Here is a 19,666-nt window from a genome sequence, read left to right on the forward strand (position 1 = left end):
ATCAACAATTTCAACAATTTATATCGTTTTCTAACATTTTACGGACGAAACTGCTAATTATTAAAAAGGAAAATGATCATCAAGATAATTGATATTGTATATAATCTTTGGTCGGGGCCAGTGTGTGTGTGTGTGTGTGATATCCCATAATCCCGCTGTGCTCTGGTGCTGTAGTGTGATAGGCTGCTGTAGTAGTAGACGGTGTAGACGGTGCAGACAGTGTTAGACGGTGCAGACGGACGGAGGGGGAAGCTGCGGCAGAATATCACCGCTGAACAGCAGCTGAACACGGACGGACTACCCGGTAATGAACCTCTGTTTTGGCTGCTTTTCTTCTTTCATCAGACAATCACAGATATTTGCTCTCCGGTGTGTACAGTTCCATTTGAATACTTCATGCAGCCATTTTCGCCTCACTGGACCTCAACACTCGCGACCAATGACACATAATTATCATTAAAAACCAGGTGTCGTCACTGAGGTGGCTCACCGTGCTCGCGCTTTGTGAACCCGGCTGTAGTATGAACCATAGTTTGGTGTGTTGTTGTTGTTGTTGTTGTTGTTGTTGTCCTCTGTGAATGAACTCCAGTCGCCGGCTTTTACTTCCGAGCTGAACCCGAGCTCAACGCTCAAAGCTCGGATCAAAGCAAAGCACAGCTAGCTAACGTATGCTAATTCCGAAGGAGAAAGTGGAGGAAAAATGGACGAGACGACGCGATAGAGAAGGGTTTTCTGAGCTTTAATGCGGCGCTTTTACAACACAGAAGAGCAGCAATGGCTCACGAACAACCAAAGACTCGTTTGTGGACAATTCAATGGATTCAAATAGTGACATGGTGGAATGTGAAGGCGACATATTTGGGTGTTTTTGATCTGCAGTGCGGTAGGCGTGGCCACGGGCTGGATGGATGACACGGGCTGGCTCCTCTGTTAGCATCCTCACATCCTCGAGGACTCTGACTTGACAGTTTAACGAAGATGCACTGTAATGTCACTGCTGCTGTGTGTGCTAGCAGGGCTCCATGCTTCATTCATAAGGAGTGCACACCTTAAATGCAACCTTCCTGTGTGTGTGTGTGTGTGAGATAGTGTGTGTATATACAGTATATATATAGATATATAGATATATATACATTTAATAAACCAGGAAACAAATCCCATTGAAATGAAGAACCTCTTTTCCACAGGAGACTGGACTGCAACACACCTAAAACACAGAGTTGTTCTCCAAGTAGTTTTATGTTCTTGCTAGTACTACCAACAATCTTCAGCGCCTTATATTCCTCAACTCTTCTCGTCTCAATATTATTATTGTTGTTGTTATTATTATTATTGTTGTTGTTGTTGTTGTTATAATTGTGTTGTTTAGAACAAGGTCAGAAATGATCTAGCTTGGGTGAAGTCAGCCAAGTCTGCCAGTGATTTGATTTCACTCTGCAGACATGTCTGGCAAGGACAAACCCCAGCGCGCTAGAGGCGGGCTTAACACGGTGACGGCAGGGAAGTGACGTCGAGCAGCTTTTGTATACATCCAACATGGTGGTCTTTCAAGTCAGCTGTTGCTTCCATTTTAAGCGACTTGTTTGTTGACTCATTTTCTGTCGCGCTTCGTACGTCGTCTTAATCATTGGTCCTCGGTCTGTCCAATTGCTTGCTCCAATACCCTTTGGAAGTTGGAGGTGACTACACCTCTTTCTGACCCATACTCATTGAGGATGCAATTCTTCAGAAATGAACAGGGGCTTGGGGCAAAATGTGACATTATGTGATTGCCCTTTAAATCTGCATGGTTTTAAATGCACAGTATGTAATGTATGCAGCTAGGGGCTCTTAATCAAAGCAATTATAAAAGACCTAGTTTGGTGATCTCAGGATGCAGCAGCATTGGATCATAGAAATTGTTGTCTTGTCTCATTATGTGTTTTTCAAAAGTGGAACTCACAGCAAACGGCAACGAGCAGTTCTCAACTATTAGTGACAAATACAAATAATAAAGTGTTAAATGAAATACTGTACATTTGCTAACTACTATTAGTACTGAATCTTTACTTCCACTCTGAAGTTTCATATGGGGTTAACCCCAGAATTCATAGCAGAGACGGTAAAGCAAATGACATCATTAATAGGGGATCATAATGAAATTGAAATATGTATGAACTCACAACAAAGTATGGGATCGAATTCTCATTGTCTTAGGGATTTAAAAACATGAATGTTGCATATAATATTTGAAATGCCTTTGTGAAGGAGAATTTTGCAAACCTTGACAGCTGACAGAAAACACAAGCTGAGAGCGGTGCTAAATGGTAGCCTGTTCACAGAACATGGAGCAATTTATACAGCTGGTATTACATTTTAAGCAAGTCATAAAAGATGTTTTAATTTGATTTAGACAGCCCTGGCAGTACCCTGATCAAAGAAACAAGGTATTTCCCAACATTTGATCAAATTGGCTCAGAATCTATTCAAAATCTCATCAAGGGTGAGACCTGTTCTTCAGCTAAACACAGTGCCATCCAGTCAGTGACAGCTCTTCAACTAGTGAAATAGACCCCAAATCCAGCCATTTATCTAGTAAATTCAGTGACAGTTACATCAATAATCCACTGACTGGTCTTTGGCAGCTTCTCGGGTGAGGATTTGCTGCTGCTTTTATCTGCTGCCTTTTTTAAATTGGACATAAGAAGCACGTTAAGAACCACTCAGGTTCAGGCTATATTTGACTTTTGACAATCATATTCATTCATTTTCAAACAAAATAAAGGTCTAATAATCAATGTTTGCTCTGATTTGAATAAATGAAAGCCCAAAAAGTAAATGTGCATTGTGCACCACAGAGCACTTACAGGCAAAATCAAAATTAATTTGATAAGATTAATCCATCAAATCCATTATACAAAATGCACATTAAACTGGTTTTACTGCAGTATTTTACTATTGTCAAACTGCAAAAATGCAGCCTGCTCTATTGTTAGAACATATCTGTGACTGGCCTTGACTGTTGTAATGTTTTGGATCATATTTCATTGAAGTGGCATACTTTTGTTTTGACCCATTTAATGATTGTCTACAGTTTTATGGGGGTGGTATATCAGGTTACAGCTTATTTGCTGATTACCTAAAGCTAATCTCATAGAATGCTTGATCCGTACTGGCCATTTGCAGGCAATACTTAAACCTTATTAGCTCCTCTAAAGCTACAAAGGTTTAGTTTTAATCTGTTTTACCTTAATGGAAGATTATATTATTTGGTCCAAGAACCAGTGCAGTTGGCCTGAGTGCTAACTTCAGCAAACCCATCAGGAGTTTGGTGAAGTTTGTGTTTGCCTTCCAAGATGACAACCTAGCCTTAAACAGCAGCAGCATCAGCATCAGCAGCAGCATCAGCAGCAGCATCAGCAGCAGCATCAGCAGCAGCATCAGCAGCAGCACAATAACAAATAAAACCTGATTGTGTTGCATAAGGAAGTGCAGCCATGTCAGTTAGGTAGAGATGATAATAAGTTAGATGATTTGTCTGTTTTATTTTGACTGCACAACTATTGCCAAGTGATTTCCAATGATTGAGGCTCTCTATATCAGATGTTTTCTCAGGTTAGTACATTAAAAAGTAATTTATGAACTATTTCAATGTACCATTTGTTGTACTCAAAGTCTTTTGTCAATATAAGTTGAAGTCAAGGCTTGTACGTCATGATCATTTTAATGGATGCATCCACAGTTTGATATGATGTTGCATTCATTTATATTTAGTTGTGGTCATGCCTCAAATCTACTTTACAGTGTATTTAAAGTAACAGTAAATCCTGTTGACACCTGTGGATGGACATTGTTTTCATGAACAATCACATCACATTAGTATTTGGTTTTTAACACAGGAGTTAAAAACTCACCAAACACCTCAGCGATCTATAACCTTTCAGCAGAGGTGTCTTGTCGTGAGTGGCCAGATCATCTTTACAGTATCCTGTTACGGTAGCTGTCAGCTAGGTTTCTGTGTGACAGCTGTCAGCCCTGCAGCTATGTGGAGATATGACAGGCCCACTCGGGATGGGCAGGGATGTGTCAAAACACTAGCTGTCCCCTTCTATATAACCTCCATGAACCCCCAGGGAGGTTCTGGGTGTGGGGGCAGGGGCTGGTGGACCAGCTGTGGTGTACGTCAGCTAATGGCTCTCTCCACAGATGGCTGGCAGTCCTCGTGTGTGTGTGTGTGTGTGTGTGTGTGTGTGTGTGTTAAAATGGAGATTTGCATTCGTGGCATCACCACCATTCAGTGTTAGTAATCAATGATGTCATGTAGCTAAATACAGATAAGACTCTGCTGAGCTTTTAGCGTCTGACATGCAGTGCACTGGGTTATCTCTGCATTATGTCTGAATGTGATGTGATGTCTGATTTAGTCTGTCCAGTGGTGACATGGCATGTTTTATGAACTGTGTGTAATGGCGTGTTTCCACTAGCTCGACTCGACTCGGCACGGCACGTGTCCACTACTGATAGTACTTGGTGTCTGGTGTCTTATTGAAACAATGCCGCAGCGAATGGGTGCTATAATCCAAGCTAAAGATGGTCCAATCAAATATTAGTGCGTGTAAACCTTTTTTTTTATGTTCATCAACTAGGGTATGATTAAATCTTAAACAAAATGTGAGGCTTTTCTTCTTTTGTCCATAGGTGAAACGTTTTTCATTGTATTTTGTTCCTGTATGTATATTTTTGTTTTGGCTGTGCAGGGATCTCCTTCTTTCTAATTCTTTCTCCTTCTTTCTCCTTCTTTCTTCTGTTTTTTCTTTAACCTAATTGAACATTGAGGAATTCCAATGTTTGATTTGATAAAATTGTGTCTGTAATTAAAGTACTTGTCTTGATTAAAAAGGCACCAAACACAAACGTTTGACCAGAGAGACTGAATCTCTTTTCAGGAAAAGCGCAGCAAAGCACTCATTTACTCACAGTGTCACAGATGATTAGATTAAAAACACTCCGCCTTTGTCTTCAGTGGAATCTGATACACGATATGATAAGGCTTTATTGGTGCAATCATTAGCCACCCCAAGACATGAAATGAGTGAATACAGCTTTATGAATGCATAATGTATGTTCCAGTTCATGGTGAGGGTCACACTGAGGGCCGCTGTGTGGGTTGTTGTGTGGCTCTGTGAAGAGGTGCCTGTCACCAGTGACTCAATGTATTCTTCCTCCAGTTCTATGGTGCTAAGATGTTCCTTTCTTTCCCTCCCTCCCACTATAGTTTCTGTTTTTACACGGGGGTTAAGAGAAGCAAAGGTTAGCTGTGCAGACATTATCAGTCACCTGATCACTAAGTTGATCCTCTGCGCTGCCACACACGGTGCATTTAAGGAACACTAGAGGTTTTTGACAAGATTTTGGTGGAAATTAATTAATTAATTTATTTATTTATGTATTCATTTATTTATTTGTTTGTTTGTTTGTTTGTTTTATTAATGATTGGTTTCGTTAAAATGTCATAAATGAACCGGAATTAGCCAAAAGACAATTTTAAATCTCTTGTAACTGGACAGATATTTTAAAATAATCCTGTCGCTATCCTCTTTCGTGACTGGTGGTAAAAAAATAGCTTGTTATTTAAAAGTGCCATTATGCAACCTCTGTCGAGAAAACCAGGGTTAGTTCCTTAAGCTGGTTTTCAGAGAAAAGGGAACATTAATTCACTGCTGTCTCACTTAACCTAGTGTTGCTTGCCTTGTCTGTTGGTCAGTAACCGACATTTCCGTGTCTTTTTTGTTCTTTTAGATGTGTAGGTGTTGATGATGGGCGAGACTGCAGTTGACGTAGTCAGTTCAAGTGATTTAATTGATTGTGTAATTGTAGAAAACAACTGGCTTGACTCTTTAGATCACTGTTGCCTGAATACTTTTATGGATTTATTCCCTGTTTTCTGACATTTAAGAAGATGATGAGTTACAAATATGAATTGTCAGTTGGATCAATCATAAAAACAGAATCAACATTTATTTCACCTCACGTTTGTTGCTCACTTAACTGACGTAGCTGTTATGCTTTCACCTTAAACTAGTCGGGATGGAAAACACGTCACAGTGTTTTATTTTTTAGTACTTGGAAGCGGGCTGATAGGCGACATTAGAAAGCTATACACTCCAGCTTTAAAAGCCAAAGATGGAGTTTGCACCTTGCGGCTTCATCATCACTGCATCACTCACATTACTGCAGCTCACGCCTGTTGTGTGGATTTAGTAATCTTTATAACCTTTTTTATGGCACCACAAGTTCCTATAATTCAAAAAGCGTTTGATCAGCATGTTGTGTTCAGTGACCTTTGCTTCTGCAAAGACACTCCACTCATTTTTCATCAGATTTACTGCTGTTTTGAGAGTTTGTCGTTGTTTTCTTTTACTTCATGGGGGTCAAGCCCTGTGTTAGTAACAGTTTATCGTTCTTCATCACATTACATTACATTACATGTCATTTAGCAGACGCTTTTATCCAAAGCGACTTACAAAAGTGCATTTAAACATTTGGGTACATATAAGAGCTAGAAGAAAAGTATCAGTAGGTATTTTGAAGTAATGGAGGCATGGTGAGGACAGCTTTCCCCAGCTGTGTGGCTGCCAGTGTCCTTCATTACATTACATTACATTACATGTCATTTAGCAGACGCTTTTATCCAAAGCGACTTACAAAAGTGCATTTAAACATTTGGGTACAAACTTCACTGTGACATCAGGAGTTAGTCAGTGAGTTTTCTTATTACTTTTACAGCACGTAGATTGTAAAATATGTTGATGTTTTGTTCCATTTCTTCTTCAGTCTGATCAAAGTTTGGGGATGACCTCCTCAACCCCAGAGCATGGTCTTCAGCGGTGTCCTCAACCACGGCTGCAAGTCACCGATCCCTTCCCCGAATAATCTTGCCCTGGCGTAAACACGACCCTATAAATAGTGCTTAGGGAGAAGCATGCCAACAGCAGAATGACTGGCATCTCTACTACGCACCCCAGTGTTCTGTCCAGCGAACACACACACTCCCCCAAAACCCCACATCCGCAGTTTGAATGCCTGTGGGTACAATTAGCACAGACTCAGTGTGATCCGACCCATCTTTCATCTTTGTTTAGGTGAAACTGCTCATTAGATATTTCCTTTCATTACTCGCTTATACACATTTAATGGACAGCATGTGTTTATGTTGGTATGACAGAGGGAGATGGTTGAGTAATGATAGACATTTACAAGAGAGGTTCACATACTTGGGATGCTTGTGTTTAAATACTCTATGTGAGGGGCTATGACATGAATGGAGGTATGTGCCAGGTCAGGGTAATATAGTGATATTTTATGTATATATATATATATGTATATATATACACACATCATGACATGAGAAAAGATTATGGATGTTAAGAGATCTGTGATGGATTTTCCTGGTGGTTTTAAAGGCTGTTGCAATTATAATCATCATATTTATTATGTTGCATCAAATCGTGAAATACACTAAATATTATAAATTAAATTGGTGCTGGCCAGTATACTGGTACATAATGAATGAATGATGACTGCTGTGTTTAAACGGTAGTCTCACTCTTAAAATAACTGGCACATTTAGCCACACGAATGCAAGTAGATGTCAAATTGACTCGCACTGTCTCAAATGTTGGTCGTTGCAGTCCGGAGCCCTTTAATGCATTTTAGTGCAATTCTTTTTACATAAAGAACCAGGATCAGAGGATGGGACTGGACTTTGCATAATTCTTGAAAACAACTACTTTGACTGTTTTTGATCACTGTGAACTGAATACTGTTGGGTTTTATAGAAGGACATTACACGTCACCTTGGTTTTGCTGACATTTGTGTAGAAGTGTGTATTTTGTGTACGTGACATTTACCAAATGATTCATGAAGAATATATTTGAGTCATAAAACCGTTTATCCTGAATAAATAAATAAAGTTCTTCAGACAGCAAATGTGGTGTTATGAACATCTTCATAGTTTAAAAGGTGATTAGATACTCAGATCTGTGATATAGGCATCCGTATCAGACAAGAAAATGTGGTATGATGCCATCTCTAGTAAAAGGTGTGCATATCAGAGCGCCAGCAGTGTGAGCTCTTTACATTATCGACTGCTGACGCTGTCATTGCTGAAAAAAGGACTAAAGTGCACCTAAAAAAAAAAAAAAAAGATTCCGCTGTCAAACAATATCCACATGTATGGATTTACATCAGCGAGCTGCTCGTCATTTCATAACAAGTCAGCTGACTCATCTGGTTTTCCTATTCTCCCTCCAGCCGGATTCACCATGACAACTGAAACGGGTGCAGATTCTGAGGCCAAGCAGCCGCAGGACACCAACGAGACAGAGAAGGGGAAAACTAAAGCAGCCGCCGACCCCGCTTCACCTCTGAAGCAGCCGGAGCAGCTTCCAGCCGCTGTGGGACACAGCACCCCTGCCAGGAAAGAACAGGTCAGACATCACCGCACTGACTGAACTGGTCCTTCATCATGTCCGGCCTCCATGCTTACTCATGTCTTTACAAGATGGACATCAATATTTTGGTCAGGGTCTGATAAATGTGTAAACAGGACATTAGTTTGTTGACTGATATTGTTTTTTCAGAGCCCATATCAATATAGATTATTTCTAGTTAATGAGGCCGATGACTGATATTTAGAAGTGATATGCACTTAAAAATGGAAAATCTCTCATTTACAAACTCCAACACAAAACTTGGCTTAAGGGGCGAGAGTGGTGGTGGTATCAGTGCTCACACGGTGTGTCTACGGACACAGACAGAGAGTCCTTGTGCTGCCGTGAATGTCAGTTAAGTCTTGACCGAGGAAACGGCAGTCTGTAACAGACAGAGTACTCCAGCTTTGTGCCACACATGGATCGATGGCTGCTGGAGACATAGTTCATGCTCCTGAAGGTGAACGGGAAACACCAGGCAAAGCCAGCGTGGAGAAAGTGAGTATTTTGTTTTGCCACAATGTTCATCTCTGTTGACATGTAACGCCAGCTGAGCTAACGTTAGCATCTTTAAAGTGCATTTACATCTATGCTACTTTGGGCGCAAATAGTTTGCATTGCTGACGCTGTGCTCATTGATTTGCAGAGACGGCCTACCATCACTGCGTGGAGTGGATCCTGCGGTCGTCTTGTATGTTCAGGACATCAGAAGAACATTCTCAGCTCCTGTGTCTATAAAGAGACTGTTGATGCTCAGTTTGACAGCTTTTTTTAAATTAAAAATTCTAATTCATGTCGGCTGTGGTAGGGCTGGACAATAATACGATAACAGAGAACTTTTACTCAATGTTAAAACAAGACGCACTCCATAGAGCTTCACACCAACAACTTAAAAATAACAAAAATAAACAATATTTAAACCAAAATCACCTTTTCCTATCTTTACATTTCACTTCAGAGTAAAGGGGAAACAGAAATATTCATGTGATTTATATTAAGTAGTGAGTATTCAGCCTCCTTCCACAAGTCTATACTGTTGAACTGTGGTGTACACAGGAGTGCAGGGTAAGGTGGGAAAAAGGGTTGCATTATTCACAAAGAAAGATGTTTTTCCATCATATTCTAGGGTACAATTTAAAATAAATAAGGAGACAAATCAAAAGAAAGTACTTCAGATTTGATTAAAAAAATAAAATCTGAGGGAAGATAATCTCAGTCATGTCTCTTCTGAAAGCCAGTGGTTACAGGTGGCCTCTGTAACCACTGGCTTTATATTTATTTTCCTGCATCAGTTCTGTGTGGAGTAACTCCTTTGTGTCATCCACCATAATGATGTAGAAACGTTGACCATCACCTGTCTATATAGGCTGAGAATAACATTAGGTGTTAGCACACACGTTGAAGTTTATAAATAAGTTTATTTATAACAATATTATCTATTACTTATATGTAGTGTTGACAACTATATCACATTAGTGATAGTCTTACCATTTTGGTGTCTTCTCCAAACCTCCGGTGGTTGATAGCCGACTGTTTACACCGCTCTGAATTGCTGACTGACAGATGATGGAAACGTACTGCTCGTCATTTCCTTGTTTTTACTGCACACCCCGATACAATTTAGCACCATATTGAGAGAAAAAAATGAGAGGAATTTACAAGTCTGTCATTTATTTGCCAACTGTGTGTTTACTCAATTAGTGCTCCCACTACACTTGGTAAGCAGGGGGTGTGGCCTATGCTTATGTTGTATGTATGTTGTGCATTCTGGGAGTTGTTGCCGTTCATCCACATGAGCCAAAAGTACATGTGTTGCACTTTCTTGTCACTTCTCTAAAATGAGTTCACATTTCTACCACATAGATGACCCAGTTTTAATAAACATTCATTCTATCTTTCTGGTTTTCAGTATAACAAAATAAATCATTAACTGAATAATTGTGGTTTATGGACAAAATAAAACTTTTACTTTTAATTAAGAACATCATCGTTTAGAGGTTTGGGAAAAATCAGTTTTTCAACATTTTATGGACCAACAAAAAAAGAAAGAAAATGAATTATCTCAGAACTAAGACCAGTGGAAAATGCTCGCTGACATACAGGAACATACATGAACATAGACAATCATACCCTAACATACACGAACATACATGAACATACAGGAACATACAGGAACATACATGAACATACAGGAACATACATGAACACGAACACACACACATGAACACGTGTGCCCAGAGAAACAGAAGAGAAAGCAGGACAGCAGTAAGTGCAGCCTGTAGCTTGTCCATGTTCTGTAAGCAGACTGCTTAGCTAGCTTTTATGTGAACACGAAGTGCTTGTCTGCAGATTCCAGTCCAAACAACCTCCAGGGTTCCTGTGTAATGGATCCACAGAATGAATTTCCAATGCTTTTAAAAAAACCAGAGCCTCTTCCCTAATTTAGCACTTGAAAGGAACAGCTGCACAGGCGTACAGATTTGTTCTTCATTATTAGCAGCGTCACTTTGGTGTGCACGTACTTGTGATTGTTTAGCTGTCGCACATGTTTGTCCGTTACACACAAGGTATGACGCCTCTTCCTGTGTTTATTTTTCACCAGGTAAAACTTGCTTCGTCAATGGGTTTAACTTGGAAAACAGGAAATGGTTTCAAAATCCAGAGTGAAAACTGTTTGTAAGAGGTTTGGTGTATGGAGGTTCTCAGGCTGTATCTGAGCCTTATTACTAGATGTTTTGCTGTGTCTCTACAGCAGCCGTAGCCGGATGTCTAATCCATTATCACTTCAACTTTAGTACAAACGTTGACTTGAACTCAAAGATAAAGTGAATTTTACTTCACAAACATGTTTTTGGCCAAAGCTCAAAGATTGACTTACTAAGAATGACAACATTTCACAAAAATGCTTTTTATGTCCAAAAGTCAAATTGTGTCGCAATCATTTTCTGAAACATGTTCATCTTAAACAGGGTGTGGCTGCGAGTGCACAAATATTCAGTGACATGAAAATAAAGTTGTTGAATAATATTATACATTCAATGACAAATTCAGATTATGAAAGTGAACATGTTTGTTACCAAAAATGAAAATGTATCATATCAGAAATGTTCTTAAAATGAATAAGTGAATCTTTCTTTGCTCACCTGTTCTAAGAAAATAGGCAAAAACTCATTCAAACTGATTATACATTTAGTTATAGATTAATAATAGCTTCAGCCCTATTTATATTTATTAACTGCTCATTTCCATTTTTACTGTCATGTGATATTTTATGTAAGTCATGGTAACATTTGCTATTGAAGAGGATGTTGTAGCACTCTTAACACGCCACTGTTAATCTCTCATATGAGATGCACGTATGAATGAAATGGCCATCGTTAATAGTTCCATACATCGGTTTATGCAATTCAATTTTAAACTATGCTTTCTCTTTAATTCTTACTACTACTACTGATATCTGACAGTGATCATAATTATTTGACAAACAAAACAAAAAAATAGCAACAGAAGAATGAAAAGAGGTTTTAAATTCCCTTTTGTGTGTGTGAGTAAAGAGGCAAAAAAAATAATAATGATCTTAAAGTCAGTCAGAAAGCCTTTGTATTCTGTTTAAGACAAAATGGTGGTCCACTTCTAGGTCTTCTCAGTGGCACCTGCTTGGACACTCACTTGGAGTCCCATTCTTTATTTTTAGGTTTGGTCCATGTGACAGTTTTTTATCAAAGTTAAATAAATAATTATGTGTGCTGGCACACTGTGTTTTTCTACTTTTGCTAATACAGAGTGTCAGATAATGTGTTACCATACATCACATACTCATTAGTGGTCATTTGTACTTTGTCTGTTTGGCACAGGAGCCGCAGGACGACGACCAGGAATCCCACAGGTCGTCCATCAGTCATCTGTCCAAGTCTCCTTTAAGAGGAGTGAAGAAGGTGAAGATCATGCAGTGTAAAGTCACCCTGCTGGACGGCTCCGACTACACACTCGATGTGGAGGTGAGCTTTTTGTAGAATGACAGCGTCACGGAGGAGCAGTGTGGCTTTCAATGATGTTAAAGAGAATGGATGAGGTTGTCCCAACTAGACTGAGACTGGGACATGGTGGATTATACCAGCCATCTGTGCCAGCATGGACGTTCAGAGACAATTAAACATGCTTTATTTTCATGTGGTCGCTTCAACAGAGAAGAACAATAGAAGTGGCTGACCTGGGGCTTTCATGGTTTCCTATTTAACCCTTCTTCATGTAACTGGACTATATGTAAGAATATAAAGCGATGGAGAGTTTTTGTTCCTATGGAGGGCAGCATTGCACCTCTCATTGTACAAACTGCTGGAAATGATTATTATTAGAAGAAGAGCAAGAGTAAAGCGTTTAAGATGCTGCTGGACATTTTCACATTGTCTGATTGTGATGAAGTCACATGATTGAGTGAAGGGCTGACATATTTTAAATGACAAGATTTCTTACTCACAAAAGAACAAATATCTATTCAACTGATACTACATGTAAGGCTTGTATTGTTTTTATTAAGCAATTCATGACCTTATTCTATTAATGTAATTAAAGATCAAAATGACTACCGTATATTGAAGACATACTATGAGGTCCTAAACCTTGATTAAGGCTTTCACACACACAGCATTGAATTTCAAAAGGAACAGAATTATTTCAGTCCTGTTTTTAAACATAAAATGTATGGTTCATGTAGAATAGCTTGGATTTCTGTATTCATATTCAAATATAAAAAAATGTGTTTTTTAAGGAGCTTGAAAACCTTGCATTTGGTTTCCTCTATATATCAATCTGGTGACACTTGGCCTGCTGTAATATAAAAGAATATAAATCTGGTATTTGGGCAACCTTTCTTAGGAATAAGCTTTTCATGGATTTCATGCCAAATTGTTCTGGGAGATTTGATTTCCCTCCAAAGCTTTTCTTCTCTATGTCGTCTCGAGAGGAAAAAAATGATTCATTCATTCATATAACAGTCCTTAAATGTTTAGTTCTTATTTCAAAGAAATGAATCCTGAGAGAAATTGAGCCAAGTGTCAGTAAAAAATGTGCTTTAAATGTGTATCTTGTGGAAAAGTTAAATATTAGGATGGGATGTTGTTTAGAGACGATTTAGAGCATGAGGTGGCTGTTAATCATAATGGTTTACAACAAGAGAGCGAGTGGAAGTGTTGAATGAATTCATTATTTTCTTGGCTGGAGTTTAGATGATGCAGTAAAATGGTACTTTTTTAATATAAAATAAATGTTTGATGGAATTGCCCTAGACATAAAGTAGCTGAGTTATTGTAGAAAGGTAACACGCTAAATTTAACTGATCATAAGTCCAGGTCACACAGTGGTGTAATGGCTGGTATTGTTGGGTCTGCATGTTCTCCCAGTGTGTGTGTGTGGGTTCTCTCCGGGTTCTCTCCGGGTTCTCTCCGGGTTCTCTCCAGGTTCTCTGGTTTCCTCCCACAGTCCAAAAACATGTCGAGGTTAAGCGGGCACTCTAAAGTGACTGTAGGTGTGAATGTGAGTGTGAAAGGTTGTTTGTCTCTACATTGTGTATTCCAACACAACGCCTTCAGTCAGTCCTTTAGTTGTAGTATTGGATCTTTACAGAACAGTAGCTGTGCAGTCTGTCTTCAAACACTCACCATTTCTTTGAACTTCAATGAACTAAGAAATAAAAGTGACCAGTGACATTTCACTTTCTTGCATGTTTCCTTCCCAACAATACAAAGCAGAGCTTTATCTCAAAGTTGGGAGACTTTCAGCTTTGTACTTTGTACTTTTCTTAAAATGTGTGCAGGCTGAAGTAAAGAAGCAGCCTCTCACATCTCCTCTGAGCAGATTCCTTCCCACCAGGGGTGTTGGACGGCAGGACTGTCCAACTCTTCTGGTGAGGTGAGGGCTTCTTACTGTGACATGCACAAACTTGACTTAAAAATAACTGTATGAAATAGTCCTAAAAGACTTAATCCATAGTGTGTCAGCTTATGGAGTTTGACACAGTAATATGACCGAGGTCAGAGGATCCATGTATAACTGCAGGGAGTCCACATCCTGCTCCCAACATCATTTGAAAGCCCAAAATGTCGAGCTTTAACATTTGTATCCATTTTTATCCCGACATTGCAATTTTCCAGCTTAACTCGGTTTTCTCCTCTGGCAAGAAAGTCTTTGGTCATCGCTTTTCTATCATTGAACTGACACAGAACTGCTGAGTCTCCTGCATGTCACTTCAGAAGGTCTTATTTCTCCGTGGAGGAGGGAAAAATAACTTCATTGTAAAATGATTAGAAACCACAAGTGCAGCTTTAGAAATCCCTGTACATCTTTAGTCTTCTTCCACACGACATGGCAGAACGTGCAAGAAATACTGACAATCAACAATATTGAAGGTCATTCATGTAATGTTCATAGTTTATACTTCTTGGAGTTCTGTGTCCTTGTTTACAAGACATTATGAAGTTTGCCGATCTTTAGAAGGAAAATATGAAGAGCACTTTTCATCATTTTCTCAAATTGCATAGATCAAATGATACGATGGTCTTCCCCGAAATTGACGAGGGCGGCACTCGGAGAGCACAGACCTCTGCCAGATCTAATGAAAATGGAATAAATGGAAATATTCTATCCACTTCAAGTCCAAATCAATGTGCCACGCCCCTCCCATTATCAGGAGTTCTTGAGTCATTCTACTGATGGAAAGACAAACATTACATTATTACATTACATTACACAAACAAACAACCAAAGAGCAATAAAAACAACATTATACTTTTTTAATAATTTGAAATCAATATATCATGATATAAATCATATCTGGATTTTTTTGTCTATATTCCAATAAACTAGATATATGGGGATGTAAAGCTACACACAGGTTGTTTCTCTGGAAGGAGAGTGACAACATACTGTAAATACTCTCTACAATAACCTAATCATTTCCCAATAGATATGGTCAGTATTTCAATATCAATATAACTGTATATAATAAGTAATAGTGCATTTGTGTTTAGTGTAATAAATCAATGCCGCAGCATTTAAATCCAGGAAAAGTCATCGCAGATACCTTATCACAATACGACAATATCCAATACATGGTTTGAGGTGAAGTTCGTGTTCCTTCATTAAATCTTACTAAAAAAAAAGTGGGATTTTAGAATCTAAAGTCGTGACTAAGCCTAAAACAGAGGTTTGCACGTCACACTCACACTGTTGCATGTGCGTGTTTTTGTGCATGTGCAGACTCCGTCATTAGAGCTGGGATTAAGTGTTGTCACAGCGTGGCAGCAATAATCTGACATGACTGTGCTAATTCCCTCTGAGATGTTCTGATAGGATTACTCTCCCTCCAGCATCTTTATAGCCACATGCACTTGAGTTTTCTCATTAAGTGTGTATGTGTGTGTAAGTGTGTATTCATACTGTGGAATATGTGGGCGTTTCTCTGCCTCCATGTGAATCCAACCAATGCATCAGAGTGAATCCTGCTGCTAAACTGTAGCAGTGGCTTTCAGCTCTAATCCAGACACGAGGAGCTGGTTTTATCTCCACGAAGCAGGAAGCGACTATGTTGTGACAGTTTGGGCCTGAAAATGGCCGAAACTGGCATTGACAAGTGGCATTGTCGGTGTTGAGCCTTCACATAAGTGAGGTTCACCTCGAGCTCAGGAGTTTGGACTTATTTTTTCATACATTTAGAGTTGCTAAATGTATGATGCTACTGATGATGTTGATTGTTGTTCTGTGCAGAAAAGGCTCCATCATGCAGCTGTGTATTATGCTGCATCATCATGCTGTTATTGTAAATAGAAAGATGAAGTCTAGTGCTTGTGATATAATTGCTTTCTTGGACATGAACTGATGTGGGTTTTTTTTTTTCTCCCCTCACAGAAACGAGCCAAGGGACAAGTGCTCTTTGATAAAGTGTGTGATCACCTCAACCTACTGGAGAAAGACTACTTTGGAATCACATACAAAGATGTCGATAACCAGAAGGTAATAAAAAAACACACACTGTATCATCTGTAAACTCTCATTTTAGAATGACCCACGAAATAAAATGAATCAAGTCTGCAATTATTAATCCATTTTAAAATGAACCGTTAACTATTTTGATAATTGATAAATTGGTTTTTTTATACTTTTTATACACATTATTTGATTGTTCAGCTTCTTAAATGTAAATATTTTCTAGTGTTTCTGTTTTATGTAAAATCATTAAAACCGAATCATTTAGCTTTGAGAAACATGCTTAATATTTCCTGACATTTTATGGACCAAACAATGAAATCACATTCATTAAGAAATGATTATGAACATAATAATTACTATTTGTAACTCTACACTGCACTTGTAAAGGTTCATTTAAAAGTGAAGCACTAAATAAAAGTCCTTATGTGACAATGTTCTCTTCTAAAGTTGATGTCTAGTACATATTTTGGATTTCTGTCAAAATAGTAAAAAAAAGCAGGTGATGATTTATGCTTTGGTTTGTTTCCAGAACTGGCTGGACCCTTCCAAGGAGCTGAAGAAGCAGATTAGGAGTAAGTCGCACTGTTTACTCAAGTGTTTGCCGTAGGCGCCGATTTATATTTCAAATTCTATAAAAATAAAAAGATCATATAATTCTGACTATATACGGGTGGCGTGCTCACTGCTTCTGAACATCTGATTTTACAAAGAATATCTTTCTTTTCTAATTCATGCTATATAGCCTATTTTGATGGACTCGGAGCACAGAGAGGGTGCGGTTCTATTCCGGCATTTTAAAGATGCAGTTTTATTTATTTAGTTTGTTTTTTTATTTATTTTATTTTTTTGATGCCTCCCCCCCGGTGGGTGCTTGAGCACCGGAGCACCGTATTCTCCTGGAAAGTGTTTTGTGGTCGTTCAGAGTCGACAATTGAGGCGGATTCTCCTGGAAAGAGCTGATTTTGATGATTAAATGTCTTTTCCAGCTGGTCCCTGGAACTTTGCATTCAACGTAAAGTTTTACCCTCCAGACCCCACCCAGCTGGCCGAGGATATCACAAGGTGAGTTCATCTCTACCTTTAATGATTAGCATGTCAAATAGTGTCGTTTAAAAGGGAAAATAGTTGATCATGAAGAAGAAAATGTGGTGAGAATGATGCTACAGTTCCGTCTCGTCTTCGGTCACGCAGGTACTACCTGTGCCTGCAGCTCAGAGATGATGTGGTGTCTGGTCGCCTGCCCTGCTCCTTTGCCACTCACACAGTGCTGGGCTCCTACACAGTGCAGTCTGAACTGGGAGACTATGACCCTGAAGAACTGGCCAGCGATTACATCAGCGAACTGCGCTTTGCACCCAACCAAACCAAAGAGCTGGAGGAGAAGGTCATGGAACTCCACAAGACCTACAAGTTAGTCTCAGTGTTATTTATTATCCTAATTGTATCGCTTATGAAAGAGTTAAGAGTAGTTAAGGTTTGTGATTTTATTAAGCATGAAAATTTGTGATTTAGTACATATTAAAAATAAATGATTTTTTAGTATCTGTATTGCTGCAGCTGTTGGTCACTTTATTACATAAACAAATGTAATCAGATTTTTAAATGATGTTTTAAAGTTTTTGTTAGTACACAAACCTTTTGACAATGAGGTAATGTGCATTTGTCATATGAAACAAACTGCTCATAATAACAGAAATCTGATTGTAGAATCAGATTTCCAGGCTCTTTATTGCCATGTAGAACTTTCACAATACAAGGAGTTTGTTTTGGTCAACAGAATAAATACAATGACTAGAATAAAGACGAGTGTCATTTTGTCATATACAGTGCTTAACACATTTATTGTCTTAAAAATGAGAAAACATCAATAATGTAAAAAATCTTTTTTTAAAGAAAATGTATTGTTGTTTATTTGGCAAATAACAAACTGAATGAATCAAGCATGACATTCAACTACTAAAACTGTTTCTCTTCAGGAATGTAAGTAAATAAATATATTAATAATAATAATAATAATAATTATGTGTTTTACTATTTGATCAGTTTTGTTTTGTAAAACGCTACATTTGAAAGTGGTAAAGCGAGTCGTCTTTCAGCTCCAAGGTTGCGGGTTCGATTCCCAGCTCTGCTAGTCTACATGCCGATGTGTCCTTGGGCAAGACACTTAACCCCGTGTTGCTCCTGACGACTGTGCATTATATAAAACTTTTGCTGTATGTGCAAAATGTCAAAGCAGAGTATTAAAGAATGTACAAATACATAAGTCGTAGTAGTAGTAGTACTTTGCTGTATACACTAAAGATAGCGAGGTCACTATCCACTATTAATTATCTGCTTTGAAAGGCAACATGGCTGCAGACAATGTGTTTAGTGTGTCTCACTCTAAATGGATCTCGCCGTCTTTCCTCTTGTTTTTCTCCCTACGTTACAGTGGTTTGTGTGTAATTATTACATGTCATTACATGTAATGTGATGACATCCTGTCTCCGGGTTTCTCTGAAGGCCATGTGTGCTAAAAATGGATGCACTCATGTTAGTCTGTAGCACTGCAGTTAAAGTGATGTAAATCACTGAATTATCCCTGGTTTAGGTCTCCCTGGACTTGTCTCTCATATCAATCTGATTTTGTTTTAACTTGAACCTAACTTGAAGTCTGTCTTGTCGTGTCAGGGGGATGACACCAGCTGAAGCAGAGATGCACTTCCTGGAAAATGCTAAGAAGCTATCCATGTACGGTGTGGACCTCCACCACGCCAAGGTAACAAGTCACTGTCAATCTTTGACTGTGTGTCTAAACAAATTCATTGTGTTTTAATAAAATAAAAAGTATGGCTAATCATAACAGTACAAATGCAGGTTTTTGGTAACATTGTCTCAAAAACATTGTTCATTTTTTTCTTTTTAAGTTGTTGCCTCCTTTCCGAATAAATGATAAAAGAGATTCTAAATGGTAGTAGAATTGTTTGAGGTCTGGTCATACAAATAACAAACAAATCTTATCTCTATCACCTTTTTTATTTCATTCAATATCAATCAAATAATGATTTCTGTAAGGCTGGGCGATATTGCTCATAAATAGTTTCTGGATATTTTTAGGCTATATCCAGACATCCGATATATATCTGGATATAAAACTGCATTGACACATGGCTTGACAGAAAAATAATCTGATTTGAGTTCTTGGAACTTGCTCTCGTCTACACAGGGAAGA

General features: G+C 38.6%; 1 protein-coding gene across 1 annotated transcript; it reads left to right on the forward strand.

Annotated features, from left to right (window-relative positions):
* The first annotated feature begins 210 nt into the window (after positions 1-210).
* LOC122781084 (band 4.1-like protein 3) lies at positions 211-19,285 on the forward strand. The gene is made up of 8 exons (XM_044044591.1): positions 211-304; positions 8,294-8,469; positions 12,327-12,470; positions 16,375-16,479; positions 16,985-17,027; positions 17,442-17,517; positions 17,647-17,865; positions 19,126-19,285. Exons 2-8 carry the CDS (start codon positions 8,305-8,307, stop codon positions 19,268-19,270), a joined length of 897 nt encoding a protein of 298 aa, XP_043900526.1. The 5' UTR covers positions 211-304; positions 8,294-8,304; the 3' UTR covers positions 19,271-19,285.
* The last annotated feature ends 381 nt before the right edge of the window (positions 19,286-19,666 follow it).

Source organism: Solea senegalensis, linkage group LG1, assembly GCF_019176455.1.
Source record: "Solea senegalensis isolate Sse05_10M linkage group LG1, IFAPA_SoseM_1, whole genome shotgun sequence".
Classification (NCBI taxonomy): Eukaryota; Metazoa; Chordata; class Actinopteri; order Pleuronectiformes; family Soleidae; genus Solea; species Solea senegalensis.